At 34.0% G+C, this 16,849-nt stretch overlaps 1 protein-coding gene and 1 long non-coding RNA gene across 3 annotated transcripts in view; one reads left to right on the top strand and one right to left on the bottom strand.

Annotated features, from left to right (window-relative positions):
- Nucleotides 1-16,849, top strand: part of LOC143225145 (uncharacterized) — a 28,708-nt gene that overhangs the window by 5,794 nt on the left and 6,065 nt on the right. The window lies entirely within an intron of this gene.
- The window catches only part of Ttc26 (tetratricopeptide repeat domain 26), a 97,054-nt gene continuing 80,247 nt past the window's right edge, over nt 43-16,849 (bottom strand). For both annotated transcript variants that reach the window (XM_076454016.1, XM_076454017.1), the window contains exons 16-18: nt 16,665-16,771; nt 6,554-6,687; nt 43-3,511 (exon numbers count right to left, since the gene is read on the bottom strand). In XM_076454016.1, the coding sequence (XP_076310131.1) occupies nt 3,400-3,511; nt 6,554-6,687; nt 16,665-16,771 (353 nt within the window). In that variant the 3' untranslated portion in view covers nt 43-3,399. The remainder of the gene's footprint in view (nt 3,512-6,553; nt 6,688-16,664; nt 16,772-16,849) is intronic.

Below are 16,849 nucleotides of genomic sequence, written 5' to 3'. Positions count from 1 at the left end.
ATTTATACTATACCAAAACTTATACTACTTCAAAATGAAATATAGTTTTGTGAAACACTGCATTTTAATTTTCAGTAAGACATTACAATACTTAAGAAACTAAGTTGAATAAAAATATTTCACAAGAATAAATTAATGTGTGAAAAATTCTTTAAAATTAACATACAGAGCAAATATAGTCAACTGAATATCCTCAGTAAAACAAAAAAATTATTTGAATAAGATGTACATACATGATGAAACAAATTGTGTTAAAAATAATATTAACAACATATGAAATGTGTTAAAATCTGTAACAGTACATTGTACAGAATGTGGGAGACACTTTGTGAGAAAATAAAAACATACTATGGCTATAAATACTTAGAAGATTATAAGATGCAACTGATAACAAACGTTGTTCTAGAACCACTTTTAGACTATGTAAAACAACCTGTATAGTAAAACTATTTTAGAAGAATATCAATAGTACAAGTATGAGATAATTAAGCATGTAAAACCTCTTGTACTTCAGGATTCCTCTGATATAAGGTGAAAAGGAAATGGAAAAACTGACAATTACATTATAAATGAACAATCAAACTTGGAAAAATGAGTTGATAAGAGTTATTGAATTAATGGAGACATTTCATAAAACATATGGGTAAAAAAAAGATAATCAAACTTTGAGAAAAACTTAAAAATTGATTAGAAACTATATCCAAACAAGTTGTTTAAAGTTTAGTAGGTACTTTAAAAAATGATTTGGAAAAATATGACAATATTTTGGGAAAACTTGGTGTGATACAATTTTTTTTAGAACAGGTGGTATTTCAAAATAAATTCAGTGAAAAAGTTATTTTGTCACCTGGTGACAAAAACTGCCATGCAGTGCATTTTCTTAGTTCTTAAAACAAACTTTGTAAAAAAATGATTATGATTACAATAAGAAAAAACTGTGTTAATAAGATGCACTTAAATAGTGGTGTAGGTAAGGCAAATGGGCAACTGTCTGATAGCCTAGATGTACAGTAGCCACTGAAAATTACAGAAATTTTACATGTAAAATAAAGTAAAATAAAACAATAAAATAAGATTTTTCAATGATCATTAATAACAAGCTTATCTTGTATTTATCACTGTATCTATAAATTTACTGAGCAAGCTTTTAATTTTTCTCCTGAACTAACTTATGGTTGACTGATATATAAAAGAAAGTTTTAAAAATACTGTGGTAAATACACATATCACATGTATAATTAACATACAGAAATAACTACAGAACATTTGCTATTATAAGAATAACAATACATAATGTAACAGAATAATAACTGAAAGACAGTTGAAAGCTATTTCAAGAATATTATATATCAACAGAGATGCTGGTTTTGAGAAAATACAAGAGAACTTGTGCAATGAATATTGAACATGAAACTAATAATTTGATTAAGTTACTATGCTTTTGTATGATTAATATTTCCCTTAGTATTCCATATGTAATTAAAGGCTACTTTTACAATCATTCCTGTAGCATCAAAAATGTCATTTCAACACTTAACCATGTCCAACCCAGAATCTTACCAAATGCTTTGAATGAAAAATCAAGTGGCAGAATTAAAGGGAAAAAGGTACAAGAAAAACATCTTTCTAGAAAACTCCATCACCTATCACGAAGGAAATCACTCAAGCATCTACTGTCAAAGACGGTTGAGCAGTTCTTTATCATCCAGTGCCTCAGTTAAGTGTGCACAATATGTATGATACTTTTATTCATCCCATGATAGTTGCAAGTGCAAAACAATCATTTTGAAAACTAAACAGAACTGTGTACAAACATTTATGGAGAAAACAAAAAGTTCTGAACATTGAATGGGAATAGGCTAGAATAATTCTTGGATGTTTCTAAGATGCATATAACATAAAAACATATGATAATAGAATATACATTAAACAGAGCTACACTTGGCAACAAAGAACTGTACCAGCAGGACATGCCTGTATGATATATGATAAGAAAAAGTGCTGACTTGACACACTTTAGATATAAAACAAAAACCATACCAATAGGAAGTAATTTATTTTGTGAGACCACTTGTGAATAAAACTGTGTTAATAGGATGCAATTTCTGTAATAATATTTTGTAAACAAAAAGTAACATTAAAATAAGATGTATTTCTCTTCTCTTTTAGCACTATATTACAGTCTACAAAACTTTTAAAAATATATTTCTCTTGTCTTTATAAGCACTATATTACAGACTACAAGACTCTTAGAAGCAAAAGCTGTTCCAGTAGGTTCTTAGTAATTCATAAGAGAGATACACACATAAAAACTTTGCTAGTAGGACTTATTTTGCTGTCTACAGTAGTAAGTCAGTAAAGCATATACAGAGGATGGGCAAAAAAAAGTGGCCCCCTTGAAAATGTTAAATTTTTATATCTTTTATTAGATAATTGTAATAATCAAAGATAAAAATAAAATTCAAAATAACATAAACCAATTTCATAAGTTCATATTTAGTCAGTATTCCCTTGAATTTCAGTACTGCTTCATATTGACATTGCATGCTTTTAGTGACTACTCCTAAAGGTTCATCTTCCATGTTTCGCTTGCGATATTTCATTAATTGCTCTAACTCAAGACATGAATTTCAAATCGGTTTGATATCAGGTGACTGACCTGGCCATTCCATACCATCAATTCTCTTACTTCTAAGATATTTTTTTACAACTACACAATTGCAGAGAAAATTATTTGATCATTAGTAAGATAACTGGAATGAGAAGATCTAAGAAACTACAGCAGGTGTGCAACATTTTTTATGAGAAAATGTAATTAAAATCATGAAAAAGTTCAGGTTTTTATAAAACCCAGTGTTAAAATTGGGATTTTAAATCAAATTTGAACGGATCTTGTTGAGTGCGTTCTAAAAACATAGTCTTACATATTTTTCTGTTATCTGATAACAGATATAACAAATTAATATTTTCATGGGGGCCACTTTTTCCCCACCCCTGTATATATTTAACTCCAGGAAACAGTTGGTAAAACAAACTGTACAGAAAAAAAAACGGCATAAAATATTATCATAACATGAATTTTTTTTACAGCAAAACCACATCGAGCTATCTGTTATGCTCACCAAGGGGAATTGAACTCCCTTATTTTAGCATTGCAAATTCAAAAACACACCACAGTCCCAGTTGGGAGCATTATCATAATGACTAGAAAATAAAATACTGTTAGGAATTATCAAAACACATGCAATAAAAGTACAATTAAAAAAAAGAGTTAAACAAAAAATTCACAAATTTATGAATGGATGAATGTTTTGTTGATTCTTTCTACAATTGTAGATATTAATTGTAAATATTAAAACCAAGAATTATAGTAAACTTTTCTTGGATGGAATAAGGGCATCACACTGGGATCCTGTTCTCTTTGGCCCAGTTCTTCATTACTCTCACGATGTTTTCCACTTGAGGATTACTAGTATTGCGCAAAATCTGAAGTATTTCATGGACAGATTCCCTAAAATAATTAAACATATTATTCACATCTATTGTCCTAGCACAGTAGTCATTGACTTGCTTATGCTTTCTTTTGTAAGAGAAGATTATAAATAATAGCCTTAATATACTGCTGTAACCTTTAAAGGCACAGACAAAAACAGATAAAACAAAAATGTAATGAGGAATATATTTCATTAAACTCTTGTTAAAAGTTGAGATTGTTTTACACTTTTTAGTGACCTGTACACATTTTTTTCAGTTTTTGAAAGTCAATATCTTTTCCTCTTGCAGTGTTTCATTACTTATCCAGAGAATTAGTATAATGTAACAAATGTACTGTAATCTAATTTAATCTGTAATTAAGGTATTATTTTATATTTTGGAAAAGATATATTTCATATAACTTTTGTTAAGAGTGGGTAACTCTTCTCTGAACCTACTCCAATGATTCAGCATTATTTATTAAGGTAACAAAAACTGAACACTTTAAAATGAGATATAACCAGCATCTTATAAAGTGAACTCATGATCTCTCTCAACTTGTATCCAATATTTTTATGTATAAAACTTCAAATCCTGTTCCCCTGTTGCTAGTTAACATGCATTGTTTAGAAAGCTTTAGAGACTTTGTAACAGTCATGTTCAGACCCGCCTATTGAAAGGAAGTATTTTAAGACACTTGTAAATCTTTAAAAATGTTTCTCCTACAGAAATCATAAAATAAAGATTATCTTTAAAAATAATTCGAAATGTGTCTAAATATTTAGAAGAGTATTTAAGTGTAGTTATGTATATGTCTATTTTCCCTATACTTCAGTGCATACAACTACTGTATATCAACAATATATTAATGTTACACTTTAGCTAGTATTAAATACAATATTTAACCAGCACAGTGACTTCATTCAGCCCCTAATTTCTGGACTGATTTGATTTATTTTGAATTTCAAGTAGTTATACAAGACCAATTTGTGCGAGCTATCCATAATTTAGCAGTGAAAGGCAGCTAGTGATCAACACCTACCACCACCTGGGCTGTTTTTCACCAATGAATAGCAGAAGTGATCACCATATTATAATGCTATCATGGCTAAAAGGGACATTTGTTGAAATGGCTGTTCAAACTCGTGACCCTCAGATTGCGAGGCAATAACCATAACCACCTGGCAATTCCAGGCCCTTAATTTCTAGAAGAATACTTACAAAATTTTACTTCTGATAATACCTCTGTTCACACTTTAGCTGTATCCTGACAAAAGGTTCTCTTCTTTGCCTGTCTAAGTACTGGTACAAATTTTACCTCACTTGCTTTAGTTTTTATACCCCACCGTATCACCCTTGGTTATTTTACTTTTGTGACTCTCTCCACCTATGTCACTGCACCCTCTAAACTTGAGCTGTATATAAGTTTTCCATTATTTTTTCTTATTTACTTTTTTGAGAGTGGCAATATCATCAGACCCAAACACTAGCTATCATGGAGAGGAATGGTAGGACAGTGTGAGTGGAGATAAGTATTACAAGAAAAACATTCTTCTTATAGGAAAATTTAACCTTCTGAAACACTTTAGCTAGAATCCCACACTAAACAGGTGGAGGAGCCAGTGAGAGCAAGATGTTGAGAGCCGTAACAATGGCAAGAAAGTAAAATGTGGCTTATTGTGATCTGAGTTTTACACAGATAAAAGAAAATAATGAGTTAAAAACTGTGACTAATGCGTAGTCTAGTCAGAACAACTTCCTTTTTCCAATCCTTATGGAAGCAAGATGGCAAAATCCAATACAGGGTTTTATTTGGAAAAGCTTGTTTTCACGTTACTCACTCCAAGTCGACTGCCAGCTGGCATAGAGCCAAGCCTTAAATACAGGACCATAGTCCATGTATGGAACAGGCACAGTGGTGATAGTGCCAGAGCAGATAGATTTAGTTGCGGTGTCGACGAGCCATTCCTGTGAATACCAACTTGGCCTGGTATCCAGAAAAACTGGATAAAAGTAGATGTCAGAGAGGAATGGGCCATCGAAGAGACTGACTTTGGAGAGCCAGCAAGTCCCTCTAGTCCCTTCTGAATAAAAAAGGGGGATATTTACCCTAGAGGTTTGTCTGAAAGAGAATGTAGGATAAGAAAATGAGGTACAACCGGTGGTACAGATGTTGAAGATTGCTGCTCAGAAACTTCAAGACATGGCCGTTTACCCATGGACTATTTTTTTACTATTTTATTTGGAGAATCCATAATAAAAAAAAGGAAATTTCGGTGCCCACTGATCCCACCCACCATGGAGCCCTATGAGGGGATGCACCACAGTGACAAAGAAGGACACTGCAACAATGCCATGGTTTCATGAGCACTGTACCCAAATACCAGCATCAGATACAATGTCCACAACACCTGTTGAGAACTTTCAACACTGGTACTTGGTTGACCCTAGCCCAAGTGGACCAGCAGACTGACCGTAGTCCACCCTTCTACAGGAATTCAAGGCCAAAGTGGTGTTTTAGGGTTGGGCCCTTAACCACCAGGATCCTCTCCTCCCCTTCATGGGTTGCTACACACTGCAAACACATGAATGGATGTTTAGATCCCAGAGAAGGTAAACTGAGAGAACAGAACCTTTCCTGGGAGGTCTCCTCACCATGTATTGGAATCCACACCAAGGGGCCACATGCCTGACAATGGAATTTCCTCGAATTAGACTGCCAAGGAATAACAAGTCTAGATTTAGTATCACGGAAGGAAGCCATGCAGGCAATATAACAATGACAAGTACAAACCAGACACAGAAGTCTTATCTGAATTGGGATGAGGGTAGAGATTAGAAATGGCAGAAAGGGAAATAGGTAAAAAGCAGGAGATAACCTTCTTAGTTGCCAAGGTCTTTGGGAGGAGGGAACGATCTGAATAAAGGAGAAGAAATCTCATATAGAGGGCAGAAGTGGATGAGATCTAATGAAACAGATAAGTACAATATTTGAACTATGTGTCAATCACTATTTTTACAAATTACACAAAACACTGTTTACATAAAATCTCTACTATATAGAAAAACATTTGCTTACTTTGGTTCATTTCCTGCAATGATCATCTGAAAGGTTCCAACACAAGCTCCTCGCTTACCTTCCCAGTATTCTGGGTTAGGGTCCATTTTTTCCAATACATCAAATGCTTTAGCTGCATAGAAAAACTGACCCATCTGAAACAAAATTATCACAAAACATAATTTACACAAGTGTATGTGTTTCTACAGCTATGAAGATGCTAATCTGTACACACACAAATTTTAGTGTTGATGTTTTATCAATGACAAAAATAAAGTTGAGACTACAACACTAGTTCCTAACTCTTAACCATTTGACATGAAGTACTCTCAAGATTGATGAAACAAACTGAAATAAAAAGTTCATTAGACTATAGTGATTAACACTTAGAATACAATGAACATGTCACAACCTTTTTGCATGTCAATAACCTCACTATCAAATCATAATTTATAATTCAACTTTTAATATTCCACAAATTCTAATTTCTTAATTAAAAGGGAAACAAAAACTTCTTAGTAATTACTTTTGTATGTCACATGACACATTCACACCAAGAAATGTTCTGTTTAGATTTTATTCCTTCTACAATAGAACTCTTTAGTGCTTAACCATTAAGAAAGAAACTGCACATACTAACAAAATAGAATTTATAGTTAAAGCCTCTCATCTTCTTGATTTGCTGAAATATCAATATTTTATTAAACTCTTCAGAGAAGTCCCTCTTATTTTTGAAGCCACTTAAATACTTGTTTTTTTTTTTAAATACATGGTAAGAACCAACAAAAGGAGAAATTATTGAACCATTCAAATGTGATGATTGTCTATTTTTTGCAACTAAAGATATTAGTTGCCAAAGAATGCTTAATGACTGTTGATTGATGTTACTTCTTTCAGCAGCTAAATTATTATTTTAGATCCATTTATAACTTAGCTAGGAAGTCAGTTAACCCTACTGCAATGGGTTACTGGTCAAAATCCATGTTATCGTGTTTGTTACCTGCATTCAAAATTTTATTGAATTACTACATTATGAATTTATGTCAATAAGTCTGAAATAAAATTGTTGATTATAATTCAAACTTTAATATAACAAAATGAGTTAATTTCTTAATTTAAAAGTAAATATTAAAAGAACACATTTAAATATAGATTTTAGTGAGTCATCCCAATAACATCTTAGTTACTAAGCTTGATAAATTACAGTGGAATTCTGTAGTATCACTGTAGTCATTTATGATTTTTTTGATTATTCAACTGTATATATATAAAACCTAAAAAAAATTTTGTTTGATATCCTCCACGTGTGAAATTTTAAAAGGCTTAGCAACCTATGTCCAGCAACAACTGAGTACAAAGGTCATGGTTAGAAGAGATAAGTGTTTGTTTAACTTTTTGATTTATTGTTCTATATTTTAAGAAAAATGAGATTAATTTATTTCTAAACAGTAATAATCTATATACATATATATATACAATGCATAATAATTGAAATGTGACTGTATATTACAAAATACTAGTCCACTAAAACTGCCAAGACAGGGAAGACAAGGTTAGTTTTGTATCACTGGATACATAACATGAATGCCCGTACACCACATCAATGTAAGTTATTTAATGTTAGCTAGGCATAACTGGAAGGTCAATATAATAAATATATAGCATTATGACACTTAAGCTACTTAGACTAAACATTTGCATTTTCATGGTACAAAACGTAGTCATTTTACCTCAAGAAAAGCATAATTTATAGTTATTTCTTAATTTTTATGATGCTTTTAAGGTTGGTCAAATGAGAGACTCCAAAAAAGTTAAGAGTATAGAAAATAACGTAAAATAGAAAGTCTAACTCCAAACAAACATTTGAAATGTATTTAGGAGGTTTTAGAGATTATCCAAATAATATTTGAGATTTTTGGGATGATGAATAGTTTTCTTAATCATAACATGAAATCACTTTACACTCAGACTAGTAGTAGCAAAACAGCTTATTTTCACAAACAAATCTTTTGTCAAAATATTTTATCAAAAAACCTGATATTATTGTATACAAAATACTTGTAATCTTTATTAAAAGTCTACCAAATTTTGTGAAGATACATATGCTGTATCAAATGTTATAGTGCAAATACTTAACATGTGCAAATGTGTAGATGAACTAATGTATACCTATCCCATTATGAAAGGGTTAACTATACTATTTTAGAGACATTTTATTCTAGTGCCTCATACATTTTTGTGCTTTAAAATTCATATTTGACAGCTACATAAATTATGCTTTACGTAACCAAAACAGTGAAAACAAGTGGCCTTAGAGCCCCATGTCACTGACACCAAAATGCCTGCATCAAGACACAAGTATTAAATGTTTTTCTATTCATCTTTTTTCATTTATTGTTGTGTATTTCTTAACAAAAGTAACTATGATGAAATATTAGAAATTTATTAGGGCAGTGACCAAAATTTAAATTAAAACTTGTTTAAATTTCTTATGGTTACTTCCTCAAGTAATTCATGATGTTCGAGAGCACATTATTAATATGATCCATTTGTATACACTGAGCTGTCCGAATGTGATATTTTGTATTTCATGTACTGAGAGATTGTTTAATAGTATACTGTAAAGAAATAAAATTACAGAAAGCAGATATGAAAAGGTTAAAAGCTGAGGATGTTGGGATAAATAATTGTTACTGTCTGTAACAATCTGCAGTCATTCTACTTTAGAAAAGTATTTTTGATTTTATTTAAAATTTTTAACCCCTTTTATTTCACTTTAGAATGATAGTTTCATAATAGTGTCAGAGCAGAGAAATAAAGAGAAAGTTTGACCAAAGAAAAACTTTGAAAATCCATATAGAGGCTTCATAAATTAAGACAAATCTTTCGTGAAAATACTATTAAACAAAATTAATTTTGTATGCACAACAGACTTGTAATATTTACTAAATGCCTGTTAAATATTTTTTGAAGATACATTCTGTATATTTTGTATTGTAGTATGTACATTATCATGGTAGTTATAAGATCAGTCAAACTGACCAACCTGCATGTAAAGAATTAATCTGATTTCTTTCTTCATGTGATTAATGAAGTGGAAATATGAAACCCATCTTACTATCAAAACAATTTATCATGTATGTGTGTGTTGGCATTCAGAGTTTGTTGGCACAATCACAGGTTTTTCTGTATGATAACTGGAAACTGTCCAATAGTGAATATGAGCTGTTTTATTTCAGGATTTTTGCCTGAGAAAATGAATGAAAAACAACCTCTAAAATCAGGTACATTTTCATTTTTTGTACAATTCTGACTTGAACAACCCATAGTTGGTGAGCTTGATTAGCATAATTTTTGTATGGTAACTGGAAACTGTCCAACAGTTTCAGGGCTATTTTGTTTTAGGATTTTTGACCAAGAAAATCCATTTTTGTGTTTTAGCTTTGAATTTAAAGACACAAGTACTAAGTTAAATTAGTCGACTACTAGCTTCAACAGAGCAGGGTAAGCAATTAGTTGTTTAATGAGTTCATGAAGGACTTTATACAAATTTTGCTTCAGGTATGGTCAGGCAGTAGTAATTACTCTATGTCAGGGGTTGCCAAACTGTGGCTTGCAAGCCACATGTGAAAATTTGACATATAATGCGTGGCTCACGGAAATATGTTGGCTGAGTTCTTCTTGCATCACAATTAATGTAAATGGTAAATAAAGGAAAACGATGAGTTAAAAAACTGTGACCAATGCGTAATCTAGTTAGAACAACTTCCTCCTTCCGAACCTTATGGAAGCTAAACGGCCAAAGCCCAATATAGGGTTTTATTTGGAAAAGCTTATTGTCCAATTGCTCACTGCAAGTGGACTGCCAGCTGGCACAGAGCCGAGCCTTGAATACAGGACTACAGTCCATGCATGGAATAGGTACAGTGGTGATAGTGCCAGAGAAGATAGATTTAGCTGCCGTGTCTGCAAGCTCGTTCCTGCAAATACCAACGTGGCCTGGTATCCAGAAAATCTGGATAGAAATAGATGTTAATGTGAAATGGGCCAGTCGGCTTTAAATATCAGCGAGAACAGGGTGTGAGCGAACGTGAAGCGATTCCAGGGCCAGTAGAGTACTAAGCGAGTCAGTATAAATAGTGCACTTGGAGTACTGCTTGGCTTCAATATGATCCAGGGCAAGAGATATGGTGTACAGTTCAGCAGTGAACACAGGAGCTGTAGAGGAGATTCTGCGTGCAACCACCAAACTGCAACAAACCATGGCAGAACCCACAGAGTAACCTGATTTGGAACCATCTGTATTAATGAGAATGGAAAGATTGTTCAAAAGATGTTCAGTAAATAAAAGACGGTACTTCCAATTGGGAGTATCTGCCTTTCTCAGATGACTTAAAGAAAGGTCACATTTGGGGACTGTAATAAGCCACGGTGAGATGGGCTGACCAGTGGATTCTGCAATGTTATCCATGGACAGACCCAATTCATCTTATTGCGCCTGGATGCGAAGGCCAAAAGGAACAAAGACAAATCATCTGTTCTGAAAATGTATGGCCCACTGAGGAAGGAAAACACATCCTCAGGTGGAATGCTTTGGTAAGGAACGAAGTTTCGAAGAATGTAGTAAAGACAGTTGCAAACGGCAAAGGTGCAGAGAAGGTTCATGAGATTCTATGTATAAGCTTTGAACAGGGGAGGTGAGGAAAGCCCCAGTGCAGAGTCGATGTCCTTAATGATGAATGGGATCCAGCATCTTTAAGGCCGAGGGTCTGGCAGAGCCATAGACCATTGATCCATAGTCAAGTTTCGATCAAATAAGAGCACGATATATCGTTAACATAGAACATCCATCCGGTCCCTAACTGATGGTAGAGAGGACACGGAGGATGTTCAGTGCTCTTGTGCATTTCACCCGTAGCTACTTTAAGTGTGGTATTAAGGTCAGCTTACGGTCAAAGATAAGCTCCAAGAACTTGGTCTCAGGGACCGCTGGCAGCGAAACTTCACCGACACGGAGTTCAGGATCAGGCAAAAGTGCATGCAAATGGTTTTAGAGAGAGAGAAATTAAAACTGTTCACTGTGGTCCACTTCAGTACACGACTGAGAGAAGTTTGTAGTTGCCGCTCAATATATCTCATGTTCGACGAATGACATGAGATGTGAAAGTCATCAACATAGAGTCAGTTTGCAACAGTGAGAGAGAGTTGTTCAATAATGGCATTTACCTTTATACTGAAAAGTGTGACACTCATGGACTTGGAATCTCCTGTCCATTAAAAAATGTTTAATAAACATGGGTAAATGGCCACGTAACACATATATATGGAGGTTTTGCAAAATGCCATACCTCCATGTTGTGTCATAAGCCTTCTCAATGTCAAAGAATATTGATACAAGATGTTATCACTTGAGAAAGGCTTCTCTGATTGATGTTTCAAGTCAAATTTGGTGGTCTGTGTTGGAGTGCTGTCGTTGGAACCCACACTAGGGGGGGAGAGGAGGTTGTTTGATTTGAGGAACCAAACAAGATGAGCATTGACCATCCTCTCTAATGTCTTACAGAGACAGCTTGTCAAACCAATTGGACGGTAGTTTGAAGGGATCTTTCCCAGACTTAGAGAAAGGTAAGATAATAGCTTGGTGCCAGGCATTAGGAAAAACATCCTTCTACCAGATCTGGTTAAAAACAATTAGAGCGACTCCTCCTATCAATGACAGCACTTCCCCAGAGGGGATGATGTCCATTAAAGTTCCCCATGATTAGAAAGGGAGACGGCAACTGTTCAACGAGAGCATCAAGGTCTGATTGATCATATGTCTCTCCAGGGTACAGGTAGAGAAAACAAACAGTGATGATATGATCCAAGGAAACACGGATGGCTACAGTCTCCAAGGGTGTGTGGAGTGATAAAGACAGGGTGGGCACATGCCGATCAACCAACAGTGCCACCCCTCCATGTATTCGTCCATCACACAGCCCGTCATTTCTGTACAGAGAAAACTGCCAAAAGGTGACTGTATCGGTAGGTTTCAGAAATGTTTCTTGTGAGGAAAGACATACAGCATGGTAGGAAGCAATCAGTGTTTTGATGTCATCCAAATTAGAACATAAACCTCGACAGTTCCATTGTATCAAGGTGGCCATTTTTAATGACGGGTAGGCGAATTTCCTGGAGAACCCTTCTGTTTACGACCATGTCTTTTTTCCTTACTGTCTTATTCGGAGGAGGTTTTTCAACCTCCATGGATCCTGCTCTGGGTCAATTGGGCAGGTCTTGGTTGTTGGAAGGGGATTCCAGTGACTGAGAACGTGAATGAATGATTGCTTTGTATCTTGGGGTGGGAGAAAAAAGATGTATCTGAAGAACTGCCTGTACTTGGAACCAAAGGATGTGGATCTTGGGGTTTGTTGGAATGTATGGAAGGAACAAGGATGGGTGTAGAAGTTGATTCATCAACCTTTTTAACCATGGAGGGTAAAAGGCTTTTCATATGTTTTGAAAACAATTCTCTTGGAGGCACAGAGAGATCTGTCTGCACTCCCACTGTAGTTGTGGAACAATGCAGCAGCATACGTCGGAGATAAAGTAGCGGACAGCAATTTCCAAGCTTCAGGATAATTGATGTTATGAGTCATTTTCAAATGCTGCACTTCTTTTTCCTCCAACCATTTTGGGCAAGAACGAAAGTAGGAAGGGTGAGAACCATTGCAGTTGACACAATGTGGGTCCGTGTCACACTCATAAGCATCGTGGTCCTTGCCACCACAATGAGCGCATGTCAGAGAACCATGATATGATGTCTTTGAGTGGCCAAACCTGTGACACTGGAAATATTGGAGAGGGTTTGGAACGTACGGTCGTACCTTGCAATTTAGATAACCTGCCTTGATGGTGGCAGGTGCACGTGGTGATGTAAATGTCAAAATGAGGATATTTGTCGGCAGTGTAACTCCATCTTTGCGAGTGGAGATGTGCCTCACTGCAGAAACACCTTGAGTGGAGAAACCAGTGAGAATCTTTGTTGGTAGCATGAGGGGTAACCTTAATAGGTACATCTCCAATTGTCTTTGAATTCAAGAGGAGTTCACTGTGTTAGGATGTGGATGTTTCAACCAAAATGTCTCCAGATCAAAGCTTCTTTACTGATTTTGAAGAGCCAGCAAGTCCCTCTAATCCCTTCTGAATAAAAAAGGGGGACATTTGCTCTAGAGGATTTTCTGAAAGAGAATGTAGTATAAGAAAATGAGGTACGTGTGTTACAGATGTTGAAGATTGCTGCTCAAAATCTTCAAGACGTGGTCGTTTACCTATTGACTGTTTTTTCACTATTTTATTTAAATTTTTCATAGAAGGATCCATAGGAAAAAAGGAAAACTTCGGTACCCACTGACCCCACCCACCGTGGTGCCCTACGAGGATATGCACTACAATGTCATGCAAGGACATTGCAGCAACGCCAGGGTTTCATGAGCACTATACTCAAACACCAGCATTAGACACAATGTCCACAACACCCATTGAGAACTTCCAACACTGGTACTTGGTTGACTCTAGCCCAAGTGGACCAGCCGACTGACCCAAGGGGGGCCACCCAAAGGCTGCCCTTCACGGGTCGCCACCCATGACAAACACGTGGGTGGATGTTTAGATCCCAGAGGAGGTAACCAGAAAGAACAGAACCTTCCCTGGGAGGTCCCCTTACCACGTACAGGAATCCACACCGAGAGGTTTAAAAACTACATACATGAATAAATATTGTTACTTGCATGTATTTATTGATATTTATATAAAATCGATGTAACACAATGTACATGTAACAATAAAAACGTGTGTGTAATATTTGTTCATGTATAGCAGCTATCAAACATCTGAATTTTATCACACGTGGCTCTTACATTAAGCAAGTTTGGCCACCCCTGATCTATGTCTTCAGGTAATTAACCAAGTGGAAATGAAAAACATTCCTCAGTGTGGGAGTAATGTTATAATCAAACTGTTTTATTAAATGATAATTTAAAAAAAAGCATTTCTTGAACCTTTCTAATGCTTCACTCAAGCTAATTTGATTTTCACTTCTAGGGTTTGGACCCATCTTGACTTTCTCTTTTTTTATTATTACCCTACTCCAAATTAAATATTTTTTATATCAAAGACTGTAAACTTGAACTAGCAATCTGATGCTTCTACCATATTTGAAGGCAAACTATTCCACAGGCTAAAAACCTAGTTAGAAATTAAACTCCCTTGAGTCTTGTCTTGGAGGAAAATAGTTACTTATTCTTAACTAATACGTTTCTTATGCTACCTAAGATATTCACTGTACCCAGATTTCCTTCATACACCTGCTTACCCTAACTCAGGAGACAGAGCTCCCTTACCATGAAGAAGTTAAAAAAAATTATGTTAACACTTACTATCCTCAAATTGACCTAAAAGTTATTCTCAAACCTAAGATCAGACTAAAAAGCCGTATTTGATACCAAGAATGCATGCTGATTACTCATTGTTCACATATCTTCTACTTATACATATACAGAGACTATACGGCCTTTTATACTGATGAAACCAGAAGTCACCTTAAGGTACAAGAATTTGAACATATGAGCATATCTATAAAAAGCAGAAAAGAACTTGCAAACTCTCCTAATTCAGCTATTTACCAACACAATACAAAAATAGTACATCTGATTTCTCTCTCCAATTTTAAACATTTCTCAACAGCCAAATATGATAGTAACTTCTAATAAGAGACGTTATACATAAAAACTCTTGTTCCATCTCTAAATAATACATATTATTCACTTAGTTAAATTAAATTAGATTTGAATAATTCAAATTGTGCTACATATGTTTTTTATTTTCTCTTGTTACACTTTTTTATATTCAAATTGTTTAGTTCTTATGTATTACAAATTTTATCATATTTATGTTTGAATTACAGTTGTGTTTGTTTTGTACCTATAGATTACTGAAGATGAAATTTTGAAGATTCTGTAATGTTAGTAAATGCTTCATATTATTACATTCATGTTTTATTTTATTATTAAGTTTTCAAGAAAATGAATCAAATACCAACAAAACAGTAAGAGCTAAACATTTTAACTCTTACTGTTAATGAAAGTAATATTGTATAACCTGTCTTCACAGAATACACCATTACTAATTATTAGCTTCAAGTATATTTACACTTTTCGAATTAAGTAAAAAAACTGTGAAACTAGTAAAAGTGTTTCTTTGAAATCATCTAACATAAAAAAACAGTTTCATTATGTTGAATAAAATCTACAAAGAATGTTTAGAACTGTTTGCAATTTCTGCAGTACATTTTATATTAGTACATTATTTATTACAATACTCAAGAGAGAATTTTTTTTTTTTTATTTTATAAATAACAAATTAGTTTTCATCATATCTAGTTTAATACAAAGGATTAAGTCCAAATGAGCACTAAAGACAAGAATTTGTATCAACACTTGATAACAAAAAGTTCTTAAACTGTTAATATCAATCCCTAACACTATTATACGATGCATGCTGTTTATTATATGACTGACTGTTGTTTTCAAAGATGTTACTTATTGAAATCAAAAGGAGCAACTAATACACAAAAGTGTTATATACTAAAAAATACGGACATTAACTTTTCGTCACTTATGACATAGGGTGGAAGGCTAAACTATTAGTTCTACAGAACCAAATGCAGATAACTCAGCCACATGTTTTGAATTATGCATAATGAAGGGGTTCCTACATCACGCCTGTAAAAATTTCATAACTGTCATTCTATTATAATATTTATATGGGTCTGAAAACAATTCAAAGCTAGATATATAATCTTAATACAGAATAAGTAAAGCAACACACCCAAAAATACTCAAAGAGTTTGTACTTAAAATATACTGATGATCAGACATTACTATGATATATTCAGAAGCAAAATGAAGAGATAGAGAAACGTTGAACTACCAGTGAAAGTGATCTAGTGAAATTAAGGCTGACAATTTTATAAACATATCATAAAAAATATACATAAATTAACATTTAGCAACTCCTGACTTAAGTCAATCAACTCAATAGAAGTGGCTTACAAAATATCACAATGCAAACACGTTTCAAAATTAAAGACTACCTTATAACAATCATTGGCTATCAACTGAAGTAGACTAAATGATTCTGCTGAAGTCTCCATTTTCAAGTAAAGCTCCCATGCTAAACGGCCCTTCCTATTCATTATGTCTGTGAAATATAAGAAATGTAATCAGCCAATGTTTGACATCTAATGCTAAAAAATAAAATGAATTAGATTTTTTATGT

The sequence above is a fragment of the Tachypleus tridentatus genome, chromosome 9 (assembly GCF_004210375.1).
Source record: "Tachypleus tridentatus isolate NWPU-2018 chromosome 9, ASM421037v1, whole genome shotgun sequence".
NCBI classification, from domain to species: Eukaryota; Metazoa; Arthropoda; class Merostomata; order Xiphosura; family Limulidae; genus Tachypleus; species Tachypleus tridentatus.
Note: the sequence above shows the minus strand (reverse complement) of the source record. Positions and strands in the feature narration are given on the sequence as shown.